This window comes from Felis catus, chromosome C1 (genome assembly GCF_018350175.1).
Source record: "Felis catus isolate Fca126 chromosome C1, F.catus_Fca126_mat1.0, whole genome shotgun sequence".
In the NCBI taxonomy this organism is placed as follows: domain Eukaryota; kingdom Metazoa; phylum Chordata; class Mammalia; order Carnivora; family Felidae; genus Felis; species Felis catus.
The window spans coordinates 57,544,459-57,571,645 of NC_058375.1; the positions used below are offsets into that span (position 1 = coordinate 57,544,459).

General features: G+C 37.3%; 1 protein-coding gene across 9 annotated transcripts in view; it reads left to right on the forward strand.

The window, feature by feature from the left end:
• The first annotated feature begins 6,807 nt into the window (after positions 1-6,807).
• Positions 6,808-27,187, forward strand: part of LRRC7 (leucine rich repeat containing 7) — a 550,569-nt gene continuing 530,189 nt past the window's right edge. For 4 of the 9 annotated variants that reach the window (XM_019837223.3, XM_045034767.1, XR_006583707.1 and 1 more), the window contains exon 1: positions 6,808-7,568. In XM_019837223.3, the coding sequence (XP_019692782.2) occupies positions 7,567-7,568 (2 nt within the window). In that variant the 5' untranslated portion in view covers positions 6,808-7,566. The remainder of the gene's footprint in view (positions 7,569-27,187) is intronic. The other 5 variants (XM_019837222.3, XM_019837221.3, XM_019837219.3 and 2 more) reach the window with 4 other exon arrangements.

Below are 27,187 nucleotides of genomic sequence, written 5' to 3' on the forward strand. Positions count from 1 at the left end.
CACAGACAAAAAGAAAATATCTAATAGCAAGAATGAAAGAAATGATTGGCTACAAATAAATGGCAGTTATATTGAGGGCAAATATTTCAGCAGCAACAATGAACACCAAAACCCATGAAGTAATATCTACAAAATACTGAGGAATAATAACCATCAACTTTGAATTGTACACTAGTTAGATTATTATTGAAAAATAAGGTGTAAGAAAGATTTTAATCTAACATAAAATTTTGGAATTTGAGTTTTTATAATTACATATTGTAAGATATCAGGTGAAAACTGTTAGGGAGAAAAATTCACTGAAATAAAATGTTATCAAATAAAATCCATACAATAGGAAGTTATTCTTATTAATCAATAGTATCAAGACTCTATTTTGAACTTTGGCTATATTCCATGCTAAATATTACCATTTTGAAACATACTGAAATAGTCTAGTATGATTTATGTACTGAAAGGCATTTCTTTGGCCTTGAAGTAAACAAAATAGTGAGACCTAACCAAAAAATGCTTGGCTCCTGACTACATAAGATGTCTTACCCATTCCATGCTGCTTTTACTAAAAATAAGTAATTTAATCAACTCATCAAATTGTTTGGCACCACCATTTGACTATTTTCTCAGGCAAATAGACTGACAAGATTGTGCAGACTGAAAAAGAGAAAAAAACTTATAAAACAAAATTACCAAAGTTGTCACAGCTTGATATATCTTTCTATAATTAAATTAGTATTTAATTCTATTTAAATTTACCTTCAACATTTCCATCTCTCTTTAGATGTTATCTTACATAACAAAAACATACTCATAATATTTTTTTCTGGCTATGTCTATTTTCTCATCATTGAAGGGAAAACTGTTCTTTCCTAGGAATTATTTTTCTGGACCAGAGCAAATTCATGATACTATAATTGAAGTCCAAGACTTGTGTTATATAAGAAAACACTTACAGATGGGCCAATATGACTTCATAATATTGACCATAGCAAGGCACTATTCTAGCAGGTATTTGATGGAAAACTTGAAAAAATGGTAGCTAATTTTTCAGTTATCCATCTGAAGATAGGACAAAGCACAAAGCAGAAAAAGAACAATGAATTTTTTTTGTCCTAACTTCTAAGGAAAGATAATTAGCATTTCTACATAGAAAACCTGGTTTATCATAGAAAAAAAAATTAGCATTGCACAGATTCCTTAGATTAAAGGATTATATCATCTTAAGGGAAGTAGAGTGTTATATATGATCTGGATTGTGTGTACATGTAATCTTCTGAACTCTGGCTCATTATGCAGTTTGAATTCCTATATTTGCAAACCACTGGAAGTTCTTCAGTAGCTTATAGTTGTATTAAAAAAAAACTTTGCTGGGAAGAACATCAATTTCCTACCTGTTTTTATAATTCTTTCTTCAATTAATAATAATGTACTATATTAAAATTTAAGAACATACGACTATACAATTGTAGAATCATAAAGACCTTTGGGATGCTTCAACTACAAATATAAATGTTAGAATGAAAAGTGTATTTTAAATTTTGTACATAGATATGAAACTACCTAGAGATAACAAAGATGTTCTCAATAAATTTTTATGCATAATATGTTAGATAACTCACATGCATTGCTTTTAAAAAGAGATTTTATTCCTGTCAGTTGGTCTTTTTCCTCACATGTTATCTAAGATAACCTTCCTGTTAGACTACTGGCATGATACATTTAGTCTGAACTGCTTATGAGAGAGAATTGCCAATTTTATACAGCACTAGACAGAGCAAGGTCTTGGGCTTTCACATCTGTTATCAAGATATCTGTGGTGTGAAAAACATTAAAGAAGCTCTCATGGATCTACACCATGCTTATAAATCAATATCCCAAAAGAAAGGATGAAGAAAAGTCAAAGACATTTTAAAGAAGAACAAGACGAGATGCCATGTTCTTCCTATATATCAGTATCGATTATGAAATGACAGCAATTTAGAACAGCTTTTAATTGAGACAGTATAGCAAGACAGATGGAACCAAATGCACAGGCCAAAAATTGACCAATAAGCTGGTATATGATAGAGGAGGCGTCAGTTTCTCATGAGGAAAAAAATGGAAACAAAAATTGATCCCTTACCTCACACCATATACACAATCAATTTCAGATGGTTTAAAGTCTGAAAGTAAAACATTAAAATTATGAAGCTTTTGGAATATAGTATAGAAAAAAGGTATTTTTAATGTTGGGATAGCAAAGGTTTTGTTAAATTAAATGCACAGCATATATCATAAAGGAAAATGCTGATAAAGTTAATAATACTAAGTTAAAACTTCTTTTCATAAAAACATCATGTTAAGGGCACCTGCATGGCTCAGTTGGTTAAGCATCAAACTCTTGATCTCAGCTCAGGTCACGTTCTTAGTTCAGGTCATCATCTGAAGGATCATGCCCCGCATCAGGTTCTGCACCGATAGCATGGAGCCTGTTTGGGACTGTCTTTACCCTTCTCTCTCTCTCTCTCTCTCTCTCTCTCTCTCTCTCTCTCAAAATGAATAAAATAAATAACATAAAAAAACATATTAACCATATTAAGAGTGATAATTAAAGGTGAAAAATAACTGACAAAGGATTAGAAAGCAGGTCACACACACACACACACACACACACACACTCCCCCAAAATTGAAATGAGTGAGGTATATAAACCAAGAAATTCAAACTGGAAATGTGGATTATTAATAAACCTATGAAAAGGTGTTCAATCTATTAAGTAACCAGGAAATTATGCATTTAAACCATAATGAAATAACCATTTCACAACCCTAAGACTAGAGAATGTGAAAATATCTGATAATACCAAGAACTAAAGAGATGTGGTTCAAGGGAGACTCTCATAAATGATAGTAAAGAAGTAAACTGAAAAGAATTTAATATTGAATATACTCTACAACCCAAGAAGTCTACTTGTAGGTGACATGTAAACTAGAAAAACTCTCATACATACATAAAGAGATAAAAAGAGATAAAAACAAACATGTTCACATCACTTATGAAAGCAAAAATTGTCATCAGAATGTGAATATGATAAATTTATCCAATCAACTATCATACAGCAGTAAAAATTAGTGAACTAGAGTGACACCTATGAAGATCAATTATTCTTAGAAACACAACATATTTTAAAATATCAAAAGCAAGTTGCAAAAGAATGCATACTACATTATATTATTTATATAAGGATTAAATTTCCAAAGCAATGCAAAAACATCATTAGCAGTAAAAGTGCGTGAGATTTATTTATGTGCAAAGGTATAAATAAACACAAAATTTAGGAATGAGGTTACCTCTGAGGGGTGAGGAGGCAGAAATAGAAGAATGAGAGAGGAAGCTTCACTCTTTCCCTCTTCAGGTGTGTGGTAAGTACATCAGTGTTCATTGTATTTTGTATACCTTAAATATGCAAATTAATGTTTAAAAATAATTATCCAGATAGATTAAAAACCACAACAAAGAAGCATTCGCCTTAGCTACAACAGGTTGTTGATCTGAGAGATTAGTTTCACAGTAAAGGCCATGTAACTAATTTGAGGAAGAATTTTAATGATTCCTACTTCCTATTCAGAGCTTCTCCCCAGCTTTTCAAAAGCTAACCACAACAATGCAGCACTTCCTATCCTTCTTGTAACCCACTGATACTGATCATTATTATTAATAAACCTATGAAAAGGTGCTCAATCTATTAAGTAACCAGGAAATTCTGCATTTAAACCATAATGAAATAACCATTTCACTCCCCTAAGACTAGAGAACGTGAAAATATCTGATAATACCAAGAACTACCGAGATGTGGTTCAAGGGAGACTCTCATAAATGATAGTAAAAAAGTAAAAATAACTACCAAACTCCTCCAGCTGTTTCAAATTTTAAACATGTTTGTCTATTTTCCCAACGACCAGTATCTAACTAAGCTATTAACAGTTGGTAAAGCTAAAAGTGTTGTGCTTCCCATAGTAGTTTTACTTTAATGAGGAATTGCCAGAGAGGAAATCTTTTAAGACAAGGGTGACATTTCAGGCCTCCAAAGAGAAATATTGGGAAGATAGTTGGCACTTGATTGTTTAACATCACAATATGTCTTTATTCTCTAGGAATTTAATCCTGGGAATAGATTATCATTTCAAAAATTGTAGTAGTGTGAGTAAAAGGGATTGATTAACAATTTACAAAATTTTATAGGGGTGATGTCTAGCCATTCATAGATGTAATCTGAACGGCTAATCTGTTAAAACTACCTCAATCTAATTTTTGAAATTGTTGTTATTTCTGCTTTTAGACCTCTGCTTGAGTGACAGCCTAAGGGTATTCATTCATCTTTCTCCAATTATCACACAGTCATCTGCATTTCCAGAGGGTTGATGACAGAACAACTTGGAGTTTAAAGACAGCACCTGTATTTGCATTTCAATAGTTCCATAATTCTATGAAAGCATTGACATCTCTTCAGTGTGCCTCATTGTTTAAATAGTGAAGGTAGCCACATTTTGTTCAAGATTCATAAATCTTAGAAAAAAAATAGGCCATAGTATCCAAAGCCTCTTCTACAGAAAATATTCATCTCCCTCCTTTTCTTTTTTTAAATGCTAAAATTATGTTTGTTAAAAACCATAGGTACTACATCCCATCTGTACATATAGAAAAACTTTTATCCATTTGGGTCTTTATAACCTGAAATCAAGGTTCGAGGATAAAATAAAAGGAAAAGGAGGACATATAGCTTGAAGTATATTAAAAGGACATCATCAATTTTTAATTTGGAGTTTCAAAACATCTGTCTCCCTGTTGGGAAGGAACAAGTTTGTTTTGAGTTAGGAACACAGTTCCACGTAACACAAGGGAGGTAACTTTATTGGTGGGTATGTAAGCAGTTACTTATAGTCAATTATGATTTTAAGTAGAATGATTTTTGTCAAATATTTTGGTACAAGAGAATGAATCCTAGAGGAAAAATAAGAAATTCTGAGTTCAAATACAAGGCACCTGGGGACCTTTCTGAGTTGAGCCTTTGTACCCTTCCTGTAAGTGTAGATAACATTATCCACCAAGTACTTTTAGGAAAGTGAAAATTCTGTGTAAACTATATCAAAAAAACCCTGGAAGTTTATAAAAGACTGCACAATTGTATAATTGTTGTGTGAGGTTAGTTTTTTATATTTTCAATCAGTACCTAAAATTTTTCATCTCACTGCATCCAGCTGAGACACTGAGATGTGGTAATACGTTTACAAGGACAAAACTATGGGTGGAAAAGAATAGAGCTCCACAGAGGTCAATTCAAAAATTTGTCATTTTAACATTCTTTTTCCATCTCCTTGCCATTTCAGAACCGTTCCTCTGTGGTGTTTTATAATACATTTTAAAAATGATCTGACTTTTAAAAACATATTCTCTCTTCCACATGCAAATGATATCAAATACTGGGAAGGTGTCCTTAAAAGTCAGCCCACCTTCATGGCCCAGGTAAAGTGGGAAATAATCCTTATTCTTGGTACTCTGCAGATTAGATGTCAATCTCAGAAGTATCTTCCTAGGTAATCCCAGCAGCCAGGAAGGTTTTTGACCTTGAAGATTTTAGCATTGCAAATCTAAGAATATAAGCAAGTGCATTTTCTTTTTAGCAAACTCTGAGTTTACATCCACCCCAGAGTGGCAATTGAATGCCATGCAGCCTGACTGTATTCTTAGGAAATGGAGATTCTTTCTCTTCCATGTGGAGGAAACAAAAAAAAACCCCTATAGCCTATATTGCACAAAAGAATGATTCCAGGATAACAAATCCAGTTTCAAAGAGAATTCATCAGATGGGTTTAAAGAATAAAATAGAAGTCTAAAAATAGTACTAACTTCATCAGTATGTTTCTTAACATATTGCTGCTTATAAGAGTTTAAAGAGAAGTGTGTGAGAATAAAGTGCCTGTGTGTGCCTTTATGTGAAGGAGCTAGGAGTGTGTGTGAGAGTGTATGCTCATGGCAGGAGGAGTGGCGGTGAAACCATGAAGGGTAGTTGGGAAACCCCTTCTCTTTTTGCGCACTCCCAGGGTAGCAGCCCTGGCCACAGAATGAGAAGGAAATGTCAGAGCAGGCACAAAGGTCGCTGCCTTGACTGATGTGAAGTGACCGACCCGCAAGCAGAGACTTTTCTCCTTGGCAGCCAACAACCTGCAGCAGGAAAGGCGGGCGGGCGAGGAAACCCCGAGGAGGCGCTCCTGGCCGCCTCTTTGCTGAGATAGCAGGAGCAGCAGCCTGCGGAGCCACGAGCGCAGCGTCACTGAGCTGGTGCGGGTGCAGGGGCGCTCAGGGAGGCGCAGAGGCCCGGAGCCGCTACAGCCTCGGAGTCGCCCGCGCTGCAGGACGCCGCGCCGCGCCGCGCCGCGCCACTCGAGCGCCACGGGCCAGTCCGGCAGCAGGAGGAGCCGTTGGCGGAGCGCTGCCCTGCACGGTTCCTTGAGCACCTGCCTAGCCCACCGCGAGCTACGGGAGGAACCCAGAGATCTCGGCCTTTTGTCCCGTTCTCTAAAAGCAGCTTGTGAGCAAGCCCGGAGAAGGCGAGCATCTCAGTTCTCCGCCGGACTGGGATTTTTCTTCTCAATTTGGGGGAGCCCGTGTGTAGAGGTCAGAGAGGCAGGCGAGGATCCTCAAAAAGGGGCCGAGGGCTGTGAAAGTGGGCACCCCCTCTTATCACTGGAAAATCTCCTTGACATTTTTCACACTTTGAGGCAGCTGCAGCTGGTGTCGTCGGAAAAGGGGGTGGGAAAAAAGAGAGGGGGCGGGGAGAGCCGGGAGACACAGCCAAGAGCCACGAGCGGCGCCTCCTCGCCTGCCAAGCCTGGCACCTGTGCGCCGAGCCACTGCACGGAGGAGGACCCCACTCCAGGAGAACCTCGGGCTTGAAACCACGGACACCCAGCCCCTGGGCAGCGGGTTCTCGCCGGAGGGACCTGCAACCGCCCTCTCGGACCGCCGCTGTCGCCTGCAGAAGCGGGAGCGCTCGGCCCCTTAGAGCCGCCACTGCGCCGGGTCCTCGGGGATTCTTGCCCAGCGGCAGGCAGGGTGTGTTAGAGTTGGGTGCACGATTCGCCTTCTCTGCTCGCCTCTTCTCCGCCCGGGATTTATTGTCTGTGGAGCCTTCTGGGGGTGGGGAGGTAGCTGCGCCTCCGCCACCGCTGCCGCCGCCGCCGCCGCTGCTGCTGCTGCTGCGGTCGCTAGCGCGGCGCGCAGGGCAGGCGGAGGCAAGGGAGTGAATGCGCTCCTGCCTCCCTGGCCGACGCTTTGGGCTTCCCCTCAGCCGCTTCCCGCCGGAACCTCTCCAGCCGTCCACCTGAAGGGCACCGGCATCATGGTCTAACGCGGCACCTGGCTGGAATCCCCTTTCTCCTCGTCTTCCTCCTCCTACTCCACCCTCCTCTCTTCCTCCGAGGACCCTCGTGCCCACTCCACTGCGGACCCCCGAACACTTTAAGGAATAAGCCTTGGCAGCTGCACGATTCACTCTCTCTGGAACCTCATGGGCAGTTTCTCCCGCCGGCGATGTGAGTAGAACACTCTTGTTTCGTGGCCAGTGGGGGCTGCGGGGGCCTCGCGGTTTTTGGCCTCGGCGACCGTGAGCGCCCGAGGTGTGGGACATAAGCCCCCGCGGGGGGAGGGGTGTGGGGGGAGGACACGAGTCTTCAGCGCTCTCAGGGAGCTGCTCGAGAGGTGGCCCGCGGAGGCGGCGGGGATGTGGTAGGTTGCGGGGCATTTGGAAATGGGTGCTGGCTGTGTGGGTGCATGGGAGCACCGAGTGGCCTGGGCTGGCGGGAGACCCTAAAGGGTTACATACTGCGAAAAGGAAAGGTAAAGAGCCAGTGTTGGACGCTGGTGCTGGGACCATTGGTGCAGCTGAGGTTAGTCTTAGCTCCTCTTTATTATCTTGGGTATCTCCTGTAAGCTTTTTCTTGGAGGTGTTTGAGGGATGAAGCGCCCGTTTGATCGTGTCACACACGCACACACACACACGCGCGCGCGGACGCACACACACACACACACACACACTTGTGGAAGGTCGCATTTGTCCCTTTATCTTGGAAGGTGTAGTATTACTGTTTGGTGTTCGTTTGTTTGGCAAATGCAATTAGAAAATCTTTATGCCTTTGGAATTGAAGGGAAAGGGTGGGGTTTGTTGGGGGGGGGGGCTGGAGGGGTAGAGGAGTATGACAGATTGGAGGACAGAAAGAAGTGGGTAGCAATGGAGTGAAAGCTTTTCCAGGGAGTCAGGGAGAGAATGATGCCTCTCTCCCCTTAAGCTAGACAACTCCTACCCACACATCTCCTTTGTGTTGCAAGGCGAAGCTGGTGAACCTGCACGATTCCCAGTCCCAGAGCTGGGCCCCCTTCAGCATCTTGCCTCCTCCTCTTGGAGTCATTAAGGATGCAGGACTAGTTTCGGATCCTACATTGAAAGAGGGAGGGAAGCACATTAACATTACGGTAATCATGGCATCCTAGCTCATGAACAATTAGATTGGTTCCCGAAGGTCTCTAGTCTCACAGTTTGCAGACTCAAGAATGCGGGTGAGGGGATAGGGGTTGAACAAAATGCCTTTTAAAATAGTGTGACTTCATAACGGAGATGGCTGCAAAACTGCTTCATTATACTACTTCTTGGCCATCAGGGCTGAATAAAGGACCCGCCTCCACCCTCTCCCTCACTGTCTCCTCCCCACCAAGTCACAAAGCGAACGGGCTGGGCGAGAGGGCACAGCGCCAGGCAGAAAAGGGAAGGGGTCACTTTCACAACTCCCGGGAATCGGCTTCAGAATGCAACCATCTGCGACTCCCACGTTCCTTTCGAAGTTCTCCTTCAAAGGGGATTAGAAATGATGGGGGAGGGGTCAGTGAGACATAAAGGTTCTCCACCTGCGCTTTTCGATTACTTTCCCATCACACTTTCAACACACTGAATTTACCTGCAGTGGTAACTGGGTCAGCACGTAAATATGTGTACCTGTATACACTGAAATGTAGCTCTTTTGATAGATGAAAAGCAATTCGCATGACAGCATATTTTAACCTTGGCAAAATTTCTAAGCACAATAGAGATTTTTATAGCGTGGGCGAGAAGAGTGCATTCCAGCGAAAGCAGGACACGTGATCTCTCCGACGGGAGAGATACAGTATTAGGAACTCGATTTTCTTTGTTCCAGGCTGAGCCTATGAGATGCTCAGCATCCGGCTGCTTAAGTCCTCCTATTAGCAGGTAAAATAATAAAGTTGACCAGGGGCGAGAGTAGGAGGAGGTGGAGAAGCACAGGTAGATACCGGTGAAGGGCTTGGATCTTCTCCCCTGCCGCCCACTTCTCTTTTTTACCTCCCACTTCCCGCCCCACCCCTCGCCCCAGCTAGTCTCCTATTTAAAAGTGAGGCATTCCTTCCGGGAGACGTGGCAGAAAAGTTCTTCAGCCCCTGCACACGTGAGTTCTCCAGCGCCTCAGGACCTGCTGCTGCTATTCGCAACAGATTCCGTCACCTCCCCAGCCCGTGTCACGCCTCCATCCAGGCGTCTTGAGCTGACTTCACCTACTCTAAGAGAACCACCAGGAGATCATTTTGCAAAAGACAGTAGAGGAGGGTCAAATCCCTGCTTCCTGAAAATCATTCATCGCACCGGGGCAAGAATGAAGAAGCAGGGATGTTCGAATGATTTTATTTTTCCTTAAAATTAAGAGTCCTAGGACTCAAGTATATCGAAAGGGGTGGTTTAGCCATATTTGCATTTGGACTCCCGGGGAGGTATCTCAGGCCTGTGGAATGTCCCAAGGTGTGATTATTTATAAATTTAATGGATGTGGAATGTGTTCTAGTCTCGCCATTTAAATAGAGTTATCTGACCTGGAGTTCTCTTATTTCATTTTTCACTGCTTGTTTTTTATTAGCCATCTTAATGGGCTGAAGTTTTAAAAATGTGGGCTATTTCTGTACTATACTGCATTGCATCACATAATATGCTGTGGTAGGGAAAGCAGAGTCAAATTCCATGACATATTATGAAGTGAGAGTTCTTTAGACATTTTTTTATACTTCACTGTCCAAGAAAAGATGTGTACTTACCATGGCAACCCTTACATTCTCTGTCACGTGTGCCTGCACATATGCAGCTTCAGAATTAGAAACAACTTCTTAAAGAAATAAACCTGGTCCAGTGGCAGTAGCCATGTTTTATTCAGAATTTTTAGCACTGTTTTAGGCTAGCATTAAAATTTTCTTAATTGAAATCTTATTCCACTTTCTTTTGTAGGCTTTCAATGTTTCTGTTTCCTCTGTAAAATACAGAACATAGCTTTAAGTTTTTGTGTATCTGTATTTTTGTTTGCTTTGGATTTGTTTTTAAATGTGCAGATACAAGTGACTATCACTATGAATTTTTATCACTTATGAAAGTCATTAAATAATTATCTTACTCACATGGAGTTAATTCCCAGGGGTATTTCTTAGAGCTCTCTTATTTGCAGTTCATAGTGTGTGGTAATACTTGATAGACAAACTTGGTCTGTTTAATCATGTCTTAAAATGTCCACTCTAGAACAGTGGAAAATTTGCAGATGTTATATTTTACCTTGATTAATTGATAACTTAATAATCGTTGTATCGAAATTACACCTGTTTATACTATAATTTTATCTTCAGATGACTGTGGTCTTAACATAAGGATAGATCACACATTCCATGGTATTATAAGTTCATTGTATATCCAAATTAACAGAGTACACAAAGAGTAACCAACTAGTGATGAATTACCATCCAAGTTATTTCTGGATTTTTCTTACATTTTCTTATTTCACATAAATTATTTCATAATTTTCAGAAAATTCTTCATTTAAAGAATATATATAATTCATTGAGTATAACAGTTGTAACAACCACACCATCAATAAAAGACATTATTTGGAACATTTTGTTCTTCAGTAACAATGACTGCTCTATAGTGTTACCCATATTCTTTTTTGGCTGAGTCTAGTCAGTCATGTGAATTTGCAATATGACTCTGGGGAGACCATTAATTCAAATCTGTGACACAGGACAGATCTTTTAGTTTGTGCCAAGGCAAATGGTCACTAACTAGTTCATATTTCCAAGGAAATGACTTGGAGATGACCCTAGGATCTTCTGAGAACCCTGAAGTTGTTTTGTGTTTTTGTTTTTGTTTTTCACATTGACTCTCTTAAATCTAGGGGTCATATCACTATTCAGTGGAGAGGTTTTAATACCTCAGGTTTAAAAAAAATGGAATCTTAATATTAAAATAACAATTTGACCGTGTAGTATAGCAATTAAATTGTATCCTGAGGAAACACAAAAGCAGAGAGGCGATGCATAGATGGTAAATTTTACATATGTGTTGAAATACTGAATTGTGAATTATCAAGGAAAACTCAAAATAACAAGTGGCACTATATATGAATCAACAATGTTTGGAAGATGATGACCCTAAAACCAATAATATTTTTCCTTTATGAAGTTTTTAGCCATGTTTGGCTAAACAAATTTGAATCATTATAAGTAGTAATGCTTTAGAGAAAATACTCTAGTGAATTATCCTGATGTAGTCAAAGAGGAGTAAGAAAACCTTAGTTTTCTATGGTTTTCTACTTTTCTTACTTCCAGAATTAACATGTGATCTTTGGTAATATAAATTAGGCTCTTTTAATGCTATAAAATAAAGGTAGTAATAATTGCTAGTTTATAATTCTAGTGCATAGCAAATAAGACAAAATGGTACATGAAAAGTGGTTTGAATACTTTAGAAGAGTGGGACATAAAAATTTGTGATACAAACCAATTTTTCTAGTCATGTGGGTGGTGGGGGGATGCTGCGTATAGTGATGGCATAGTAGTATATTTTTAAGGTATGCCATTGAAATAGTTACACATATCTGTCTTCTATATTGGAATTCAGTGATTATGCTCAGAAATCCATGAGCTTTCATGATCGGGAGTCATCCCTTGTCATCTTGCTTCCCTTACCATAGTGCATGAACTATAATCATAATAGCAGCCACCAGTTACTAAACACCTATCATGATTCAGATGCTTTACTTCAAAATAGTCTTGCCAGAAGCTTATTCTCACCATGTGAAAGATTAGAAAATTGGGATTCAGTGACAGAAATGACAAGTCCATGTGACATAGCTAGAAAGTGATAAAGGTTTAAACCCAGATTTGGCTCCTATGATTTTTTTGTTTCATACCATGCCCTCTCCCTCATAGGTATAAATTAATACTTGTTAAATGACTGAGATCTGTGGATCATAGAATTATATCTTTTTTTTAAGTTTATTTGTTTTGAGAGAGACAGACACAGCATGTGGAGGGGAGGGGCACAGGCTGGGGAGAGAGAGAGAGAGAGAGAGAGAGAGAGAGAGAGAGAGAGAGAGAATCCCAAGCAGGCTCCACACTGTCTGCACAGAGCCCTACACAGGGCTCAGACTAACAACCCTTGAGATCATGACCTGAGCTGAAACCAAGAGTCAGACACTTAAGTGACTGAGCCACCCAGATGCCCTTAGAATTATTTCTTAATGAATAAAGAAAATTTAATATCTCAAACCAGCTTTTCAAAGTTATTTACATATTTGGCAATAATGCACCATATTAGTTTTGTGACCGTAATTTAATATCGGCACAGAGATACTGCTTATCTTTCTGGTAATTAATTCATGACAGAAACATTTAATAAGCTATTAGAATCTGTCATATAAATGTACATTAAGGAGACTTTCAATAAAGCAAGTTTGAGTCAAGAGCTGTCATGTCTACTTCTAAACTATTATGATATATTTGATATATAAACCTCTGGAGAGGTATCATATGTGCTATTTAAGTTGTTAATCATAATAGAACATTATCATTTGTTTTTCAATGACACGTGGAAAAAATATTAAATAAATTTAATGACCCACAGGAATTCCTGCATATACTCATTTTCATTACATTGTTCCTTGCTTGAAAAATTACTTAAAATCTCTATACAAAAATATTATTTTACTTTAATGCACATGAAAGCAACAGTCACCAGAGATGAAGTATTGAAATTTAAATTAGCATTGACATGATCTGCTTAAATATTTTAACAATGGAATAATTACATTGTTGAAAGAACTCATTTATTGGCTTCTTAAAGATGTAGTTTCTTCAGTTGTGCCAGGGTATTTTTGCTCCACATGAAGTTCAGTAAGTTTGAGAACATATTTAACAGATACCATGCCCAAGGTAACAAATTTGTTAAGAACAATGGAATTGTAGAATTTGCATGTGCTTGTGTGTGTGTGTGTGTGTGTGTGTGTGTGTGTTCTGATGAAGAGAATTAAATTTTGTGCTATCCAGGAAGTAAACACATGCTATATGTTTTAATTCAATTATAGAAAATATTTTATAGATGGCTGGTTGCATTATCAAATTAATTGGTAATAGAAAGGCAGGAAATGAGCTTTTCTGAGACAGGGTCTAAGTGTTAGGAAGACATTTGTTGCACCAAAAACGTGAGCAAGGGGCACAAACCTAAACTATTTTAACTAAATTTAAAGAATTAATGTGACATAAATAGTGTAACTAAAATAATTTATTTTTTAAGTTTATTTATTTATTTTGAGAAACAGACAGACAGACAGACATGTGCGGGGTTGGACCAGAGAGAGGAGAGAAAGAATCCCAGGCAGGCTACATGCTGTCAGTGCAGAGCCTGATGTGGGGCTTGATCTCCTCAGCCATGAAATCATGACCTGAGCTGAAATCAAGAGTCTGATGCTTGACTGACTGAGCCACCCAGACATCCTGTAACTAAAATAATTTAAAAGTGCAAACAATTAGACTTCTTGAGTAGTAACTATGTAAGTATTCTGCATCTAAGGTATTCAACATTGTAGCTCTTACCATGAGCAGTCTTAGAAGCATGTAGGATGCAGGTGCACCTCAGACTACATATTGCGAACAGTGGTACCACATTGGATATTTACTCTGGTGTTATTCTGAGACGGTATAATTCAAGACATGAAAAAAATTTCTTCCCCACTTCAAGTGTGATTAATTTCTTAAGACAATTATAAAAGCTATTGTAATTAAATCAAATACCTATTTAAACTCTGAGTGATTGTTAAATATTAGCAATGTCCTTAGGGTAATACCATATTGAACATTGGGCATACCACACACATGTACATACACGCTATAATTGCTCCATTTTGTAACACACACACACACACACACACACACACACACAGCTATAACCGTACTATTTCATGAGTTTATAACACTTTGGAGATGGTAAGGACTCTATAGGGTCTTACTTTACAAAAGAGGAAACTGAGCCCCACTGTTTGTTTTCTTGCTCAGAGGCACATAGCTGTTAGTGAGAGAAACAGAAGTAGAGCCAGATTTCTTGGCTCCCAACCTCTGCCAATAAAACCATACCCTTGGAACTATTGGAGTCCTTTACCTTTAAGGAAAGGGAAATAGGAAAAAGAAGCTTAATCCTATAAATCCAGTTAATGAAGCCAACCAATATGATGACTTTATCCAAAATACATCTATTCCTCATGTCATTTTTGGCCTGAATTTTGGTCTAAGTTTTTTTGATAATTATGTTATCTTTCCACTGTGATTTGGTGGCTTAGGCAGTTTAATACTATAAATTTAACATCTATTAAGTATTTTATTTTTAAAGGATACTTTTATTTAGGAAATATGGACTTAATTTCACTCATATAAAATATCCTAAATTTGGATACTATATCCTTTTTAATGAATATTAAAATATTCTTTTAAATTACTGGTCTTTTTTAGTATAATACCCACTAAATTAGTGTTGGATGATGGAGAAATGTTTAATTCATTTCAAATAAATGAATTATCCTCTAAATTTGCTAATTTAATTAAGGATCAATCATTCAGGTATCTTACCAAAAAGTGAGAATGGTTTAAATTGAGATTAGTTGAGATTAGGCCTTTCTACGTAATATTGCCTTAGATTTTCATTAAGAAAATATTTTAATCAAGAAAATAAAATGTGAAGGGTGCCTGGGTGGTTCAATTGCATAAGCGTTGCATATGACTCTTGATTTCAGCTCAGATCATGATCCCAGGGTCCTGGAATCTAGCAGGGCTCTGGCTGAGTATGGAGCCTGCTTACAATTCTCTCTCTCTCTCTCTCTCTCTCTCTCTCTCTCTCTCTGTTCTGTCTCTCTCTCCCCCTCTACCTCTTTCCCCAGCTTGCATGCTCTCTTGCTTTGAAAATGAAAAGAAGAAAAGGTGATGCAGTTGGAATTTGTGAAACATATTCATTTGTATGATTTTTTTTTGCATTACAAAGTTACATTTTGAAGGGTCCTTCAACAAGTTTTCTCTAACTGCTAAATAACTGTTTATATATCTGTTATGGCTTAATTCTCTCTTTTTTCATGAGACAAATTTGAAATAAATTTACCATTTAATGTTTTTTCTAATGCTACAATTCCGAGTTCACTTTATCAAGAAGTTTGGTTACTAGGAAACTTAGAGCAGGATGATTTTTTTTATTTTTTAACCTACTGCCAAAACATATTTGCAACAATTATAAAGCACTTTTAAAATTATGATGTACATCTCTTAAAATATGCATTTAATTTATAAGCAATGACATATAGAAATATTTACAAACAAAAGTATTGATTTAACAAGACATACCTACATAGTTACATCTAAGAATCCTCTTTCAAAGGGAAATTAGAACATTTTAGTGCAGCGCTGGTGTTTAAAATGGAAGAAAAACCATGATGACTAAATTAGTTCATTACATATCAGCAGATTAGCTATGCTTTTCATTTGTAGAATGTTTCCTATTCATGCCAGCTTTCAGTGTACTGTTCTGGGACTCGTGGGTGTGATAGAACGGAACATATTTCTGTATCTGTGAATATAATCCCACACACCGTTTTACATGACAAAATCTGAATGTCCTAAAACTCGGTGTTAAAGATAAGACAAGATGTCAACCTTTACCAGTTCGGGATTCGAATTATCTCCATAATAATACCATTTTATCTTTCAAAGTATCTAATTTTATTTAAAGAGATATTTAGACAGGTAATACAAGGAGTATGAGTGTTTGTGTTTGCTCCCTTACTTGCTCTCTTGCCTTTTCTATCTTGACATAGCTAAGGTTCACTTGCTGCAGATAATCAGCAAGCCGCTAAAACTCAAACACAGTAGACAAACACTAAAGTAGGATATGAACAAAGGAGGAGAGGTACAAAAGTGATGTACTTTTGTACTTTGGAACAGGAAGAAACTACTAGAACTGTAAGGCACGTATATAAAAACCATAAAGAAAATAAGTTTTATTAATAGTTAATAAATATATGGATTAACAGGATCACATTCCATACTGAGATAAGTTACATGCTATTTAAGAAAAATACATTGGGAAGACTAGGAAGACAATGGGTAATTGAGAATCATCTATCTTAAAGTCTAAAATGTGCTGGTAAATAAAAAAGTTAGAAGATGGTTTGTATAAACAGTGTTTAATGTCTGCTTTTCCTAGATATAATTATACATATGTCAAGCTCTTAGTCCCAGGTGCACTCTTTGTAGATCTACCCAAAGATAGTTTCCGAGCCAGGCCAAGGGTACTTGTCTTCGTAGACATTTGTAGCAGTTATTAGGTATACACTTTCTCTAACACTTATTAATTAACGTGAATTCAGCCTTGAAGACATGGTGTAGCAGTGGCTGCTAACAAAATAACATACCAGTGTCTGTGATCAGTCTTGAGGATGCACTTGTCACTCTTTTTGACTCTGCATGTGACCACGACAGCCCCAAACCTCACAGGTGCATGCCTTCTTTGCATGTGTAAAATTATCCGTAATTTTACAAACGTAATGTGTTCTTAATCTTATTCCCCTTTCTTCCTACATAGTTTCTTTTATTTTTAAAACATTTTTAACACTTATTTTTGAGAGAGAGACAGAGCACGAGCAGGGGAAGGGGCAGAGAGAGAGGGAGACACAGAATCTGAAGCAGGCTCCAGGCTCTGAGCTGTCAGCACAGAGCCTGACGCGGGGCTCAGAATCACAAACTGTGAGATCATGACCTGAGCCAAAGTCAGACACTTAATCGACTGAGCCACCCAGGTGCCCCTTCCTATAGAATGTCTTTGTGTGATCATGTGTGAAAAATAGGAATGCAGAAAACAGAAAGTTGAACTTGGATTTGGGGAATATGAATGAATAATTTCTTATTGTAAATGTCACCTAATATTTTTAATATTATTGCTTAACAATGGACAAAATAGTGTATTTGGGGTAGAGAAGGTAGAATATTTTATTGGGAGTCAAGAATTATAGTCTGATGCTCACATTATAAAACTAATATAATGGCTTCTGGTATTTACACCAAAAAGGAAGGTAACAAAAAACTCTATGATGCTACTTGATAGACTACTTGAAGGATTTTGCAGTCTCTTCTGGGTCTGAGTCAAGTCAGAAATCTACCCTTAAGCTGAGTAAAGATCACTGTAAAGTTGTTAAGTTCTTTTTAGAGTGATCGTTTGAATGGAAAATATGTAGAATGTGAATGTAGTGTACTGAAACTTTAGAGTTCCTTGATTAACCTTTTTAAAATGATCCTTCTTTTAAAAAATTGTATAATTTGTGTGATCAAAGATGACTGTGACTTGGCCTTTTCTGGATAATGCAGTATGTGAATACACATCATTCCTAGCATTAAGTAATTGCTTGAACGACTGTCTCCAGTCTCCAAAACCAGCACATATATAGTGGTTTACTTGATTTTTTTATCCCTAGCAAATTAGCTCACAGCATAGTGAAAAATGCACGTTACTTCAATGCTTCTGAATGCTTCTAAGTGACTCTTGTAGCCATTAGTATTCCCTTCAATTTCTTCTTCTCTTTCCATTCTAAGAACACCATTATACTCCTCAGTTTATCTTCAGTGTGAGGCATGGTATGTGACTTACTTTGGCCAATGCAATAGGAGCAAAAAGTGAGAAGTGTCTCTTTTGAATAGAAATATTTATGACCTAGTACACACTTTGCTTTTTCCCTGATGAAGCAACTATAGAAATGTGTGTCATGATACGTCCTCCATCAGCCTGGTCCCTGAATGACAACACTAAATAAAGTCATCTCTGCACACATGCATTCAACATGTAGCATGAGAAAGAAAACTATTAATATTTGGGGAATGAGGGTATTGTTTGTTACTGAAGATAACCTAGCCTTTCACTCATTCCCGGAGTGAAACTCTAGTGAAAGTGGAGTCCTAATGTCCAGTATATGGTGTGACAATTAAAGGGATGTTATTTACATATGTCTCTGATTTTAATACAAAAATGTATTTTATTTAATGACTGATCAAAATTGTAATAATTAACAAAGGTATTTTTAAAAGATACAAAGATCAGGGGTGCCTAGGTGGCTCAGTCGGTTAAGTGTCTGTCTTCGACTCAGGTCATGATCTCGTAGCTCATGGGTTTGAGTCCTGTATCGGGCTCTGTGCTAACATCTCAGAGCCTAGAGCCTGCTTCAGATTCTTTATCTCTCTCTCTCTCTCTCTCTCTCTCTCTCTCTCTCTCTCTCTTTGCCCCTCCCCCACTCATGATCTGTCTCTCTCAAAAATAAATAAACATTTAAAAAAATTTAAAAAGAAAGGTGGCACGTGGGTGGCTCAGTCGGTTAAGCATCAGACTTCGGCTTAGGTCACGATCTCATAGTTCACAAGTTCGTACAAAGATCAATCTGCTTGCACTGTCAACAATTGTCAAAATATGGAAAGAGCCTAAATGTCTATCAACTAATGAATGGATAAAGAAATTTTGGTTTATATACACAATGGAATATCACTTGGAAATGACAAAGAATGAAATCTGGCCTTTTGTAGCAACGCGGATGGAACTGGAGAGTGTTATGCTAAGTGAAATAAGTCATACAGAGAAAGACAGATACCATATGTTTTCACTCTTATGTGGATCCTGAGAAACTTAACAGAAGACCATGGGGGAGGGGAAGGAAAAGAAAGTTATAGAGGGAGAGAGCCAAACCATAAGAGACTCTTAAAAACAGAATAAACTGAGGGTTGATGGGGGGGTGGGAGGGTGGGGATGGTGGGTGATGGGCATTGAGGAGGACACCTGTTGGGATGAGCACTGGGTGTTGTATGGAAACCAATTTGACAATAAATTTCATATAAAAAAAAACAAAGATCAGTCTGCTTGAGAAAATTTGATAAGTTTTAAGCACTTTGACTTTCTCAATTTGTAATTTAGTGTGCACTTATATTTTTGATACACTGAAAGTCTAAGAACTCCGCTACTGTTCTTGCACAGTGTAATAACAGCTCCTCTGATTAGTAAACAAATGAAACATCTTCCTATTTGATACATATTTTCCCATTCTATAGATGGGTAGGACAATATATGTAATAAAGAATCTAACATATCTACTAGAATCTGTAAAATTTTCTCAGTTTAATACATTTTATTCAAGGGTATGTATTCATTCATTCATTCTAAATATCTATTTTGCTGTTACTCTGTGCCAGGGCCTGTTTCCATGGAACTAATGGGATAGGCAGACAATAAATAAATAATCATTCTAGGGATATAATAACTTCATGTTATGATAAGAGATAAGAAGGATAAGATCAAGGAACTGAGAATGAATATAATGAGGGTCTGAGCAGAAGAAGTAGCATCTCTGAGGAACTGATATTTAAATAAGATCTCTAAGATGATAGAACTTAGCCAATAAAAGGGAGGAATCAGGAGAATTTTAGGCCAGGCAAATAGTATATGCAAAGACTTTAAGACAGGAGAAGATGGTGCATTGGAAGGAAGAGTGGTTGGAAAGAGGTTGGTGTAGCTGGATGTTAGGGATCAGAGGAAGATTGGCACAATATGACAAAAGCATGAGGCAGATCACCTCGGGGGTTATTGACCAGGTTAAAAAATTAAGATTTTTATTCTATATTCTATGTGAAGTCATTAAACATTTTTAAAAGGAAGGATAGTACAAACTGATTGATATTTTAAATGATCACTTGGGCTGCTGTGTTTACAATGTGTTAGAAGCCAAGAGTAGTAGTAGGGCTTTATAAATTAGGAGATGTTTACAGAAGGTTGGGCAAGACATTGAGGTGTCTTGGACTAGGATTTTGGTAGTGTAAATGGAACAATGTGGATAGAGCTGAGATATGCTTTGTACAGCCTATTAGATTCATTGCTGAATTGGTATAGGGAGACGGCTAGTGAGTAAAAGTGTAGTATCAAGAATTATTGCAAGATTTCTGACAGGAACAACTGGATACATGAAGGTACAATTTCTTGTCTGGGGAAACCTGGAGAGGGAGCTAATCTATTCATGTATAACCAGAATATTGACACTAATAGAAGGAAACTGAATAACTGGCTGACATATTGAGGAAACATGAATCAGAGCATCAATTTATAAAACTAAACATCCCTATATGAAATTACTGGAAATGTAGTGAATAAGTCTGTGGGGATAACAATTAGAGCTTCTTTTTAAGAAAACAGATTCTTTCAAATAAATGATTTTTGAGTATGGATTAGAGTGACTCACTTATATTGCTATCATGGTTTTTTTTCTAATTGTTCTTTGGCATGAAGAGGAAACATGAATCCATATCCATTCCTTCTGAATACTAATTTCTTCCATCTTTCTCCATCATGCTTTAAAGTTTTAAAAGAACAATCTACTCCTGGTCCTTCTATATTTTGTTGCCTGAGATGTGCAGAAGGATGTTAACTACTAGTGGAGTTTGTTGAAACAACTCATCTCAAGTACTTTGTAGCACCTTGTAAATCTGTAGCTACCCAGGTATCCATACTGTGGACTTCTCTGGGCAAGGCCACACATATTTGCAACTTATCCTGTGTGTGTAGTCCCTTTCCTAGAACCATACACCATTTTAATTTCCTGGCACTAAGTTTTGTCAGTTAAGACACACTGTAAATTGCTGCCCAGAGAGTGCATATATAGGTAAAGTGATATTCATTCATGTACATATCATCGGTACATTCTTTAGGAATGTGTTCAGCTGCAAGTAACCAACAATTAGTGGCTGCATTAAGATAGTGATTTTACCCCTTCTTCCAGTTAGCATTTGCAGTGGGCACTAACAATCCCCAAACATCTCCTTGGCTTACAACCACAGAGATTTATTTCTCACTTACAGATCTGTGAGGTAGTCAGAAGTCTGCTTGGCTGTATTTACCAGTCTTCTAACTCCAGCATCCAGGCTGGAGGAGTAGCCCTTATCTGAGATGTGTTGTTCCCCTGGTAGAGGGCAGGAAGAAGAGGCCTCACTGACCCATTCAATGAAAGTTTCCACTCACATATAACATATTTTGTGTCCACTCATATTCCCTTGGCCGTAGCAAGTCACATAAGCAAGAGTGGCATGGCAAGAGAGTAGATGTGTAAGCATCCACACTGGCATTACGGCTCAGTGATGCCATCAGGAATTCTGACTCTTTTCAAATCATCATCCACCTTATGGGTACTGTTCTTAGCATTTATACTCTGAGTTTTCCTACCTTAACATAATTGCCTTCAAGTGGACTGGCACCGAAGATAATAACAACAATGGTTATCAACTGCAATTCTCCAGTCTCTCTCTTCTTCTTCTCCTTCTTCTTCTTTTTATTCTCCTGCTTCTTGTTCTTCTTGTTCTTGTTCTTTTTCTTCTTCTTCTTCTTCTCCTTCTTCTTCCTTCTTTCTCCTTTCTTCTTCTTTCTTCTTCTTTTAATCCTAGCCAGAATGCAGATCCATTTAATATAGTAATACTTGTGAATATATTTTGTTTTCTTTCTTTGATTGAATTGAAATGTATTTTATAAATTTCTCTAATAAATTACTTTTGTTATGCCCTGCTATTTCCCTAGCACAACTATTTTCCTAGCATGGGGCACTTGGAAAAAAATAACATTCATCTTGAAATTTAGATTAATAGTAATTTGTTTTTAGCTTGGGAAAACAGAATTTCTTTTAAAGCGCTGAAGCTTAGTTAAGAAATAAAATTTTATTTTTTAATAAAAATTTTGAGGATCTGTGGAGTGATTCAGATTTTAAGAATGGATATACTTTGGAGTTTTCAAGATGACTTTTAGTTGATAAAGCTATAATCTGAAATTCCCTTTAATGTTGAAACCTTATATATTTTACTTTTGTTCACGTCTACTTTAGCTATCACTTTGAAATGTAACCGTTGTTTGTTGCATGAACCATATTTTCACAAAGAAAATTTTAATTTTTGTTTTGTCATATTAACCTGTAGAATCATTAAAATTGATAATATTTCTAATTAAAATGCTTCAGAAGTAAATAGATTAAATCATTCATGTTTAACCTCCTTTGGTGTTCTTTTGAAACCACTTGTACTCAGACTTTGGATTCATCACGTAGATGAATGCTTTTCAAACATTTTTGTAATTGTGGAACCGTTTTAGCAAGTGAAATAGCACAAACAACCCCAATGCATAAAACAAAGACAAGTAAGACTGCTGTGTTGGAAATCAGTGTGTTTTATATTCAAGAACCATCATGCCACAGTATAATTATTTTATAATTTCTCACATCCTATTTTAACAGAAATTTTTTTTTACCCCAAATGAGGAAACTATAAGAAAATGTAGGCATCATTTATTTTCTGCTACAGGCTACCAGCAGATTTAGAGCTGAGCAAAGTCATTTGAATTGTTCAAGGAGTATGAATAGGGTTGCGTTGTGTTAGCTCTTCATTTTTTTTTCTTCAATTGACAGAGGGTGATATTATCCACACAAAAACTCTCCAGAGGGTTTCACTTTATCACGCCAATTATCAGTGTGTATTCGAGGCTTCTTCAAGACAGAAAGGTATTTGGCAATGTCAGTTCTGCTTCTTAATGAATATCTTCTGTGCCCAGCTAAATAAGCAAAATGGTAGAGAAAACACAACTCTGGGATAATCTGAGGCAGATGAAAAGACTCATTTTGCTGAATACAGCTCATTAGGATGGTTTTAGTGTTTCTACTTGTGAGGCCTTGGGATCACTTCTGTCATCCTAAATATCCTATTGAAGCAGGTTTCAGTTTTTATGAAAGTGGACCCCAGGCTGATCAGCAAAAAAGAACTTCAGAGGCAAAGGTAGACAGAGTGATTATTTCCTCAGAATTTCATTTCTCTGTTTTTACATATGACCGAAATATTTGAGGGTATTTTGAGGTCTTCTATTTCAGAAGACACGGAATTCTTATCACCTTCGTTGGCTAACCCATAATAATCTCTTACCTTCTGCCATCCTGGACTTGAAATTTTTATTTCATTATATAGCTGTCAAAATTTTATTTTGCTGGCATCTGTAGTTTGGTGACATGTATAGTTGAACTGCAGGTAGAGCAAATACATGGGTTTAAAGTTTCTTATGGTACTTTCTTGCCAGGTGATCTTAGGAAAATTATTTTTAACTCTCTACTTCATAATTTACTAATCCTGGAAATGAACATAATAATACTCATTTCACTACTGTCTCAGCATACTCTGGACATTCAAATCAAAATTACTTTATCTCCTACACATTGAAAATAGTTTATTGATTTCTATTGATTCATTTCTTTTAAGATAAAGGCCAAAAAGTATTTCGTCTCTTGTTGAAAAGCTAGAGAGTTACAGGAAAGTTTAATTACATAAGGAAAATTTCATGTTGTAGAATATTTTAATTCTTTTTCCCCCCAAGGATACATTTACACCACTTGCATAGATCAGACTAAATGAAATATGAAGCTTTTGAAACGACGATGCTCTATATCTTGTGCATAATTTATATATTTATAAATGAAGTCACTATTATAAAAATACTCCCATTACATATGGAAGTATCTATGATATCAATACTCATTTGCGTCATAAAAACAAAAAGAGAGGGTTTGAAAGAGGCCTCTCTTTCAAGAATAAGTTGTGGGCCATCACAGTAAACATTTCTTAGAAGTAGAATATGTGATAAAACACTTTCAGCCAGTTAAATGAGGGCCACTGACCTTGTCAGGATGACACAGCCAGCCACCAGGGAATTCGGAAAGAACTACATTAACTATTACCAGGAAATATATCCCTCTAAAAGTTTTAGTTAGCAAACTGTTCCATTATTTATCTTACGTGTTTTACAAGATGATGCCTTTGATTCCTTTATACCACAAATATGGTTAATATCAACTAGATAAAAATCTTTGTGTACAAAAACTTATTCTTAAAATGGAAGGACTCTGGATTCTTATATGAATCTGTAGAGAATAGAGGGTTATTGTGGACTTAAATCTACTATTGCTGTGTAGTGGAGGTACTAAGAACTGATCTGACACTCAGCCAGGCTTACTGGCTCCAGTTATGTTAGATGGTAAGCCAAAAAATTCCAAAAATAAATGTAAGTTTTTGTCAGTTTAAAATATTTACCCACTGAGAAGTTTTGTTGTTTTTTTTTTTTTCATTCTGTCTGCCTATTTTCTTATGTGTAAGAATTTAATGTATTACTGTAATTGGTCTTTCTGACACTAGTGTCCCTCACCCATCCGTCAAATTAATCCATTCTTTGTGAATGCCTTCCTTACAAAATTAATTTTCCTCTGGGAGATCTTTAGGAGTTTCCCACTGCTTATAAAAAGTCTTAATTTCTTAAGCTGAAGCTCACCAGCCTTAACATTCCGCTTACAGGTTTCTCAAACACTCTGCTTCTTCTTTCTACAAATATTCCACCCTGTTTAAACTGAGCTGGGTTCTCCAAAGTATGTTCCCTCAAGGAGACATGGTGAGGAGTTGCATGGGTCTCCATTCTACTCTGCCAGTAAGCTGTGAGCTTTGTGAGTCCAAAGCTTTCTCCATTCCCCTCTGATTGGGTTTCCTCCTCTTTCAAATGGGAACAACTCTGCAATAACAATTACATGCACCCTCATAGGAATGTTTTAAAGTTACATAGGATAATAGATACAGAGCAACATGTTTTAAAGTTACATAGGATAATAGATACAGAGCCCAGCACTGCTAGTTGAGGCTTAATAAATGCTAGATCTCATATCACTTGCTTTACTGAGTTCATATATTCCCCAGAAGTACCAGTGAATTGCTCAAGGTCACAGTGAAATGCATGTTTTTGATTATGAAGACAAAATGAGAAGAGAGATTGTGTCGATTTTGTGGTCAGGAGCAAGAGTTCCAGCTTCAGCTGGTCTGGAACAGGTTCTAGTGTTGCTTCTTTTCATCTGGGGGACTGTGGACAGATTAGTCTCTCATTTTTGATGTGTAAAATATGCAAAGTATTCCTGTTCTGATAGTGTATTGAGGGAGGATTAATGAGACAATGCATGTCATTTACCTAAAATAATTTCAGTAAGTCTTGATAAATGTTATGTATTTTTATTGTAATTGAAAAACAAGTCTTTTGTTTAGTAGATGCCAATGTAGATTTTTAAAATCAAGCCATTAATGTAAAAAAGCATTTTACCTGTTATTCTTGGCATTTCAAGTGTTACTTAAGGCTTTAATTCACATTTCATAAATACTTGTTTTTTATTTCTCTAAAATACAGTTCTTTGTCCATTACTAAGCAACAAAATCTAAGGTCTTAAGAAATCCCATTCATTGTTAAACCTTAGTTTTACTGTTTTCTGAATTCTGAGGAACAAAATGGAAAGTGAGTGATTCTAATAACTCCTAACATATTCATGCCCTTCTCACAATTGTATCTAAAAAATGTCATTTGTAGGAGGTATTATTTTCTTGGCTTTAACGTATTTACCTGAAGAAATATATTGTATGTATTTGTATACCTAGATGTCTGTTATTAGGAATATTTTTAAGTTTTCATATGTTAAAATATTGTACAATATCATTGAGTACTTTACTGCTATAGAAAATGTCTTCTTCCTTAAATCACTTCTCTCTGATTGTTGTTTCTGTTCCTTCCTCAGTGACCCAAACTTGACATACCTTACTTTTCCTTCCCTTATCAACATAAGCTTTTTCTTTTAGTTGTATGATTTCTAATTCCTAAACAGTTTTCAAATTCCTTTTCCCTTATTGGTTCGACTACTCCTCTCCTAGTTTAAGGCCTCCTTAGGCCCTACTGCAGTGGCCCCTGACTTCCTCTATACTGTTCTTCCTCCAATCCAACCTCTGTTGGACTCTCTGGCCTTGTGACTTTGTGAAAAATAGGTCTACCAGGACAGTTCTGGTTAAAAACCATCCCTGACTGTCTGTGCTCAAACTCCTTGACATGGATGGCATATACACACAGAAACTTCTGCTCCAACTCTGCTCCCATATGCCTTTAATATTTTGGCCATATTGAGCTACTAGAAGTTCCAAAAATGTACCCAGCTTTTGTGCCAAGCCATGGCATGTACCAGAAATACTGTCAAACTTCTTCTACTTATTTTTTACATTCTAATTCCAAATGTTACTTTCTCCATGAAGGCCTTCTATAACCTTTCTCCTTCTAGCATTCCAGAGTAAATTAGTGGCTTTTCCTCTGTTTTGAAAGTAATTTGCGTGCATCTCTATCAAAAGACTAATTCTGTTGTATTTTAATTGTTTAAGTGTCCTTTCCACTAGGAAGACCATTGCGATATTAGAACTAGCATCTTATTCTTTTTTTTTTGTACACCCAGCTCTTAGCACACAGTACCTATACAATAAATATTTGAGGAATAAATGAATAGTAAAAGTATAAATGAACTTGATAAGAAATTGACAACTAACCTATGTACTCACTGCTAATTATTTCAGGCATAATGTGATCAAGTCTGCATTCTAAATTACCTTTTTATTCTTGTCATTAGATGCTGATTAAAGAATATACTAAGCATTTAGTTTCCTAAATTGAGTATATCAATAGTAAGTAAAATGAAGCCATATAGAGTAGTGGAGAAAGCCTGAGCTTTATCGTTTGTAGAACCTAGAATTTGAGTTCTGGCTTTCCAAGAAATAACTAGGAAATTTGGAACAGGCTACATAATTTTTCCAATGGTTTGTTTTTTTAATCTGTGTAAAGAAACTAAAAATATTAATGTCTACCTCACCATCTGCCCATAAGAATCAAATGAGACAAATATATTGAAATTTTTTA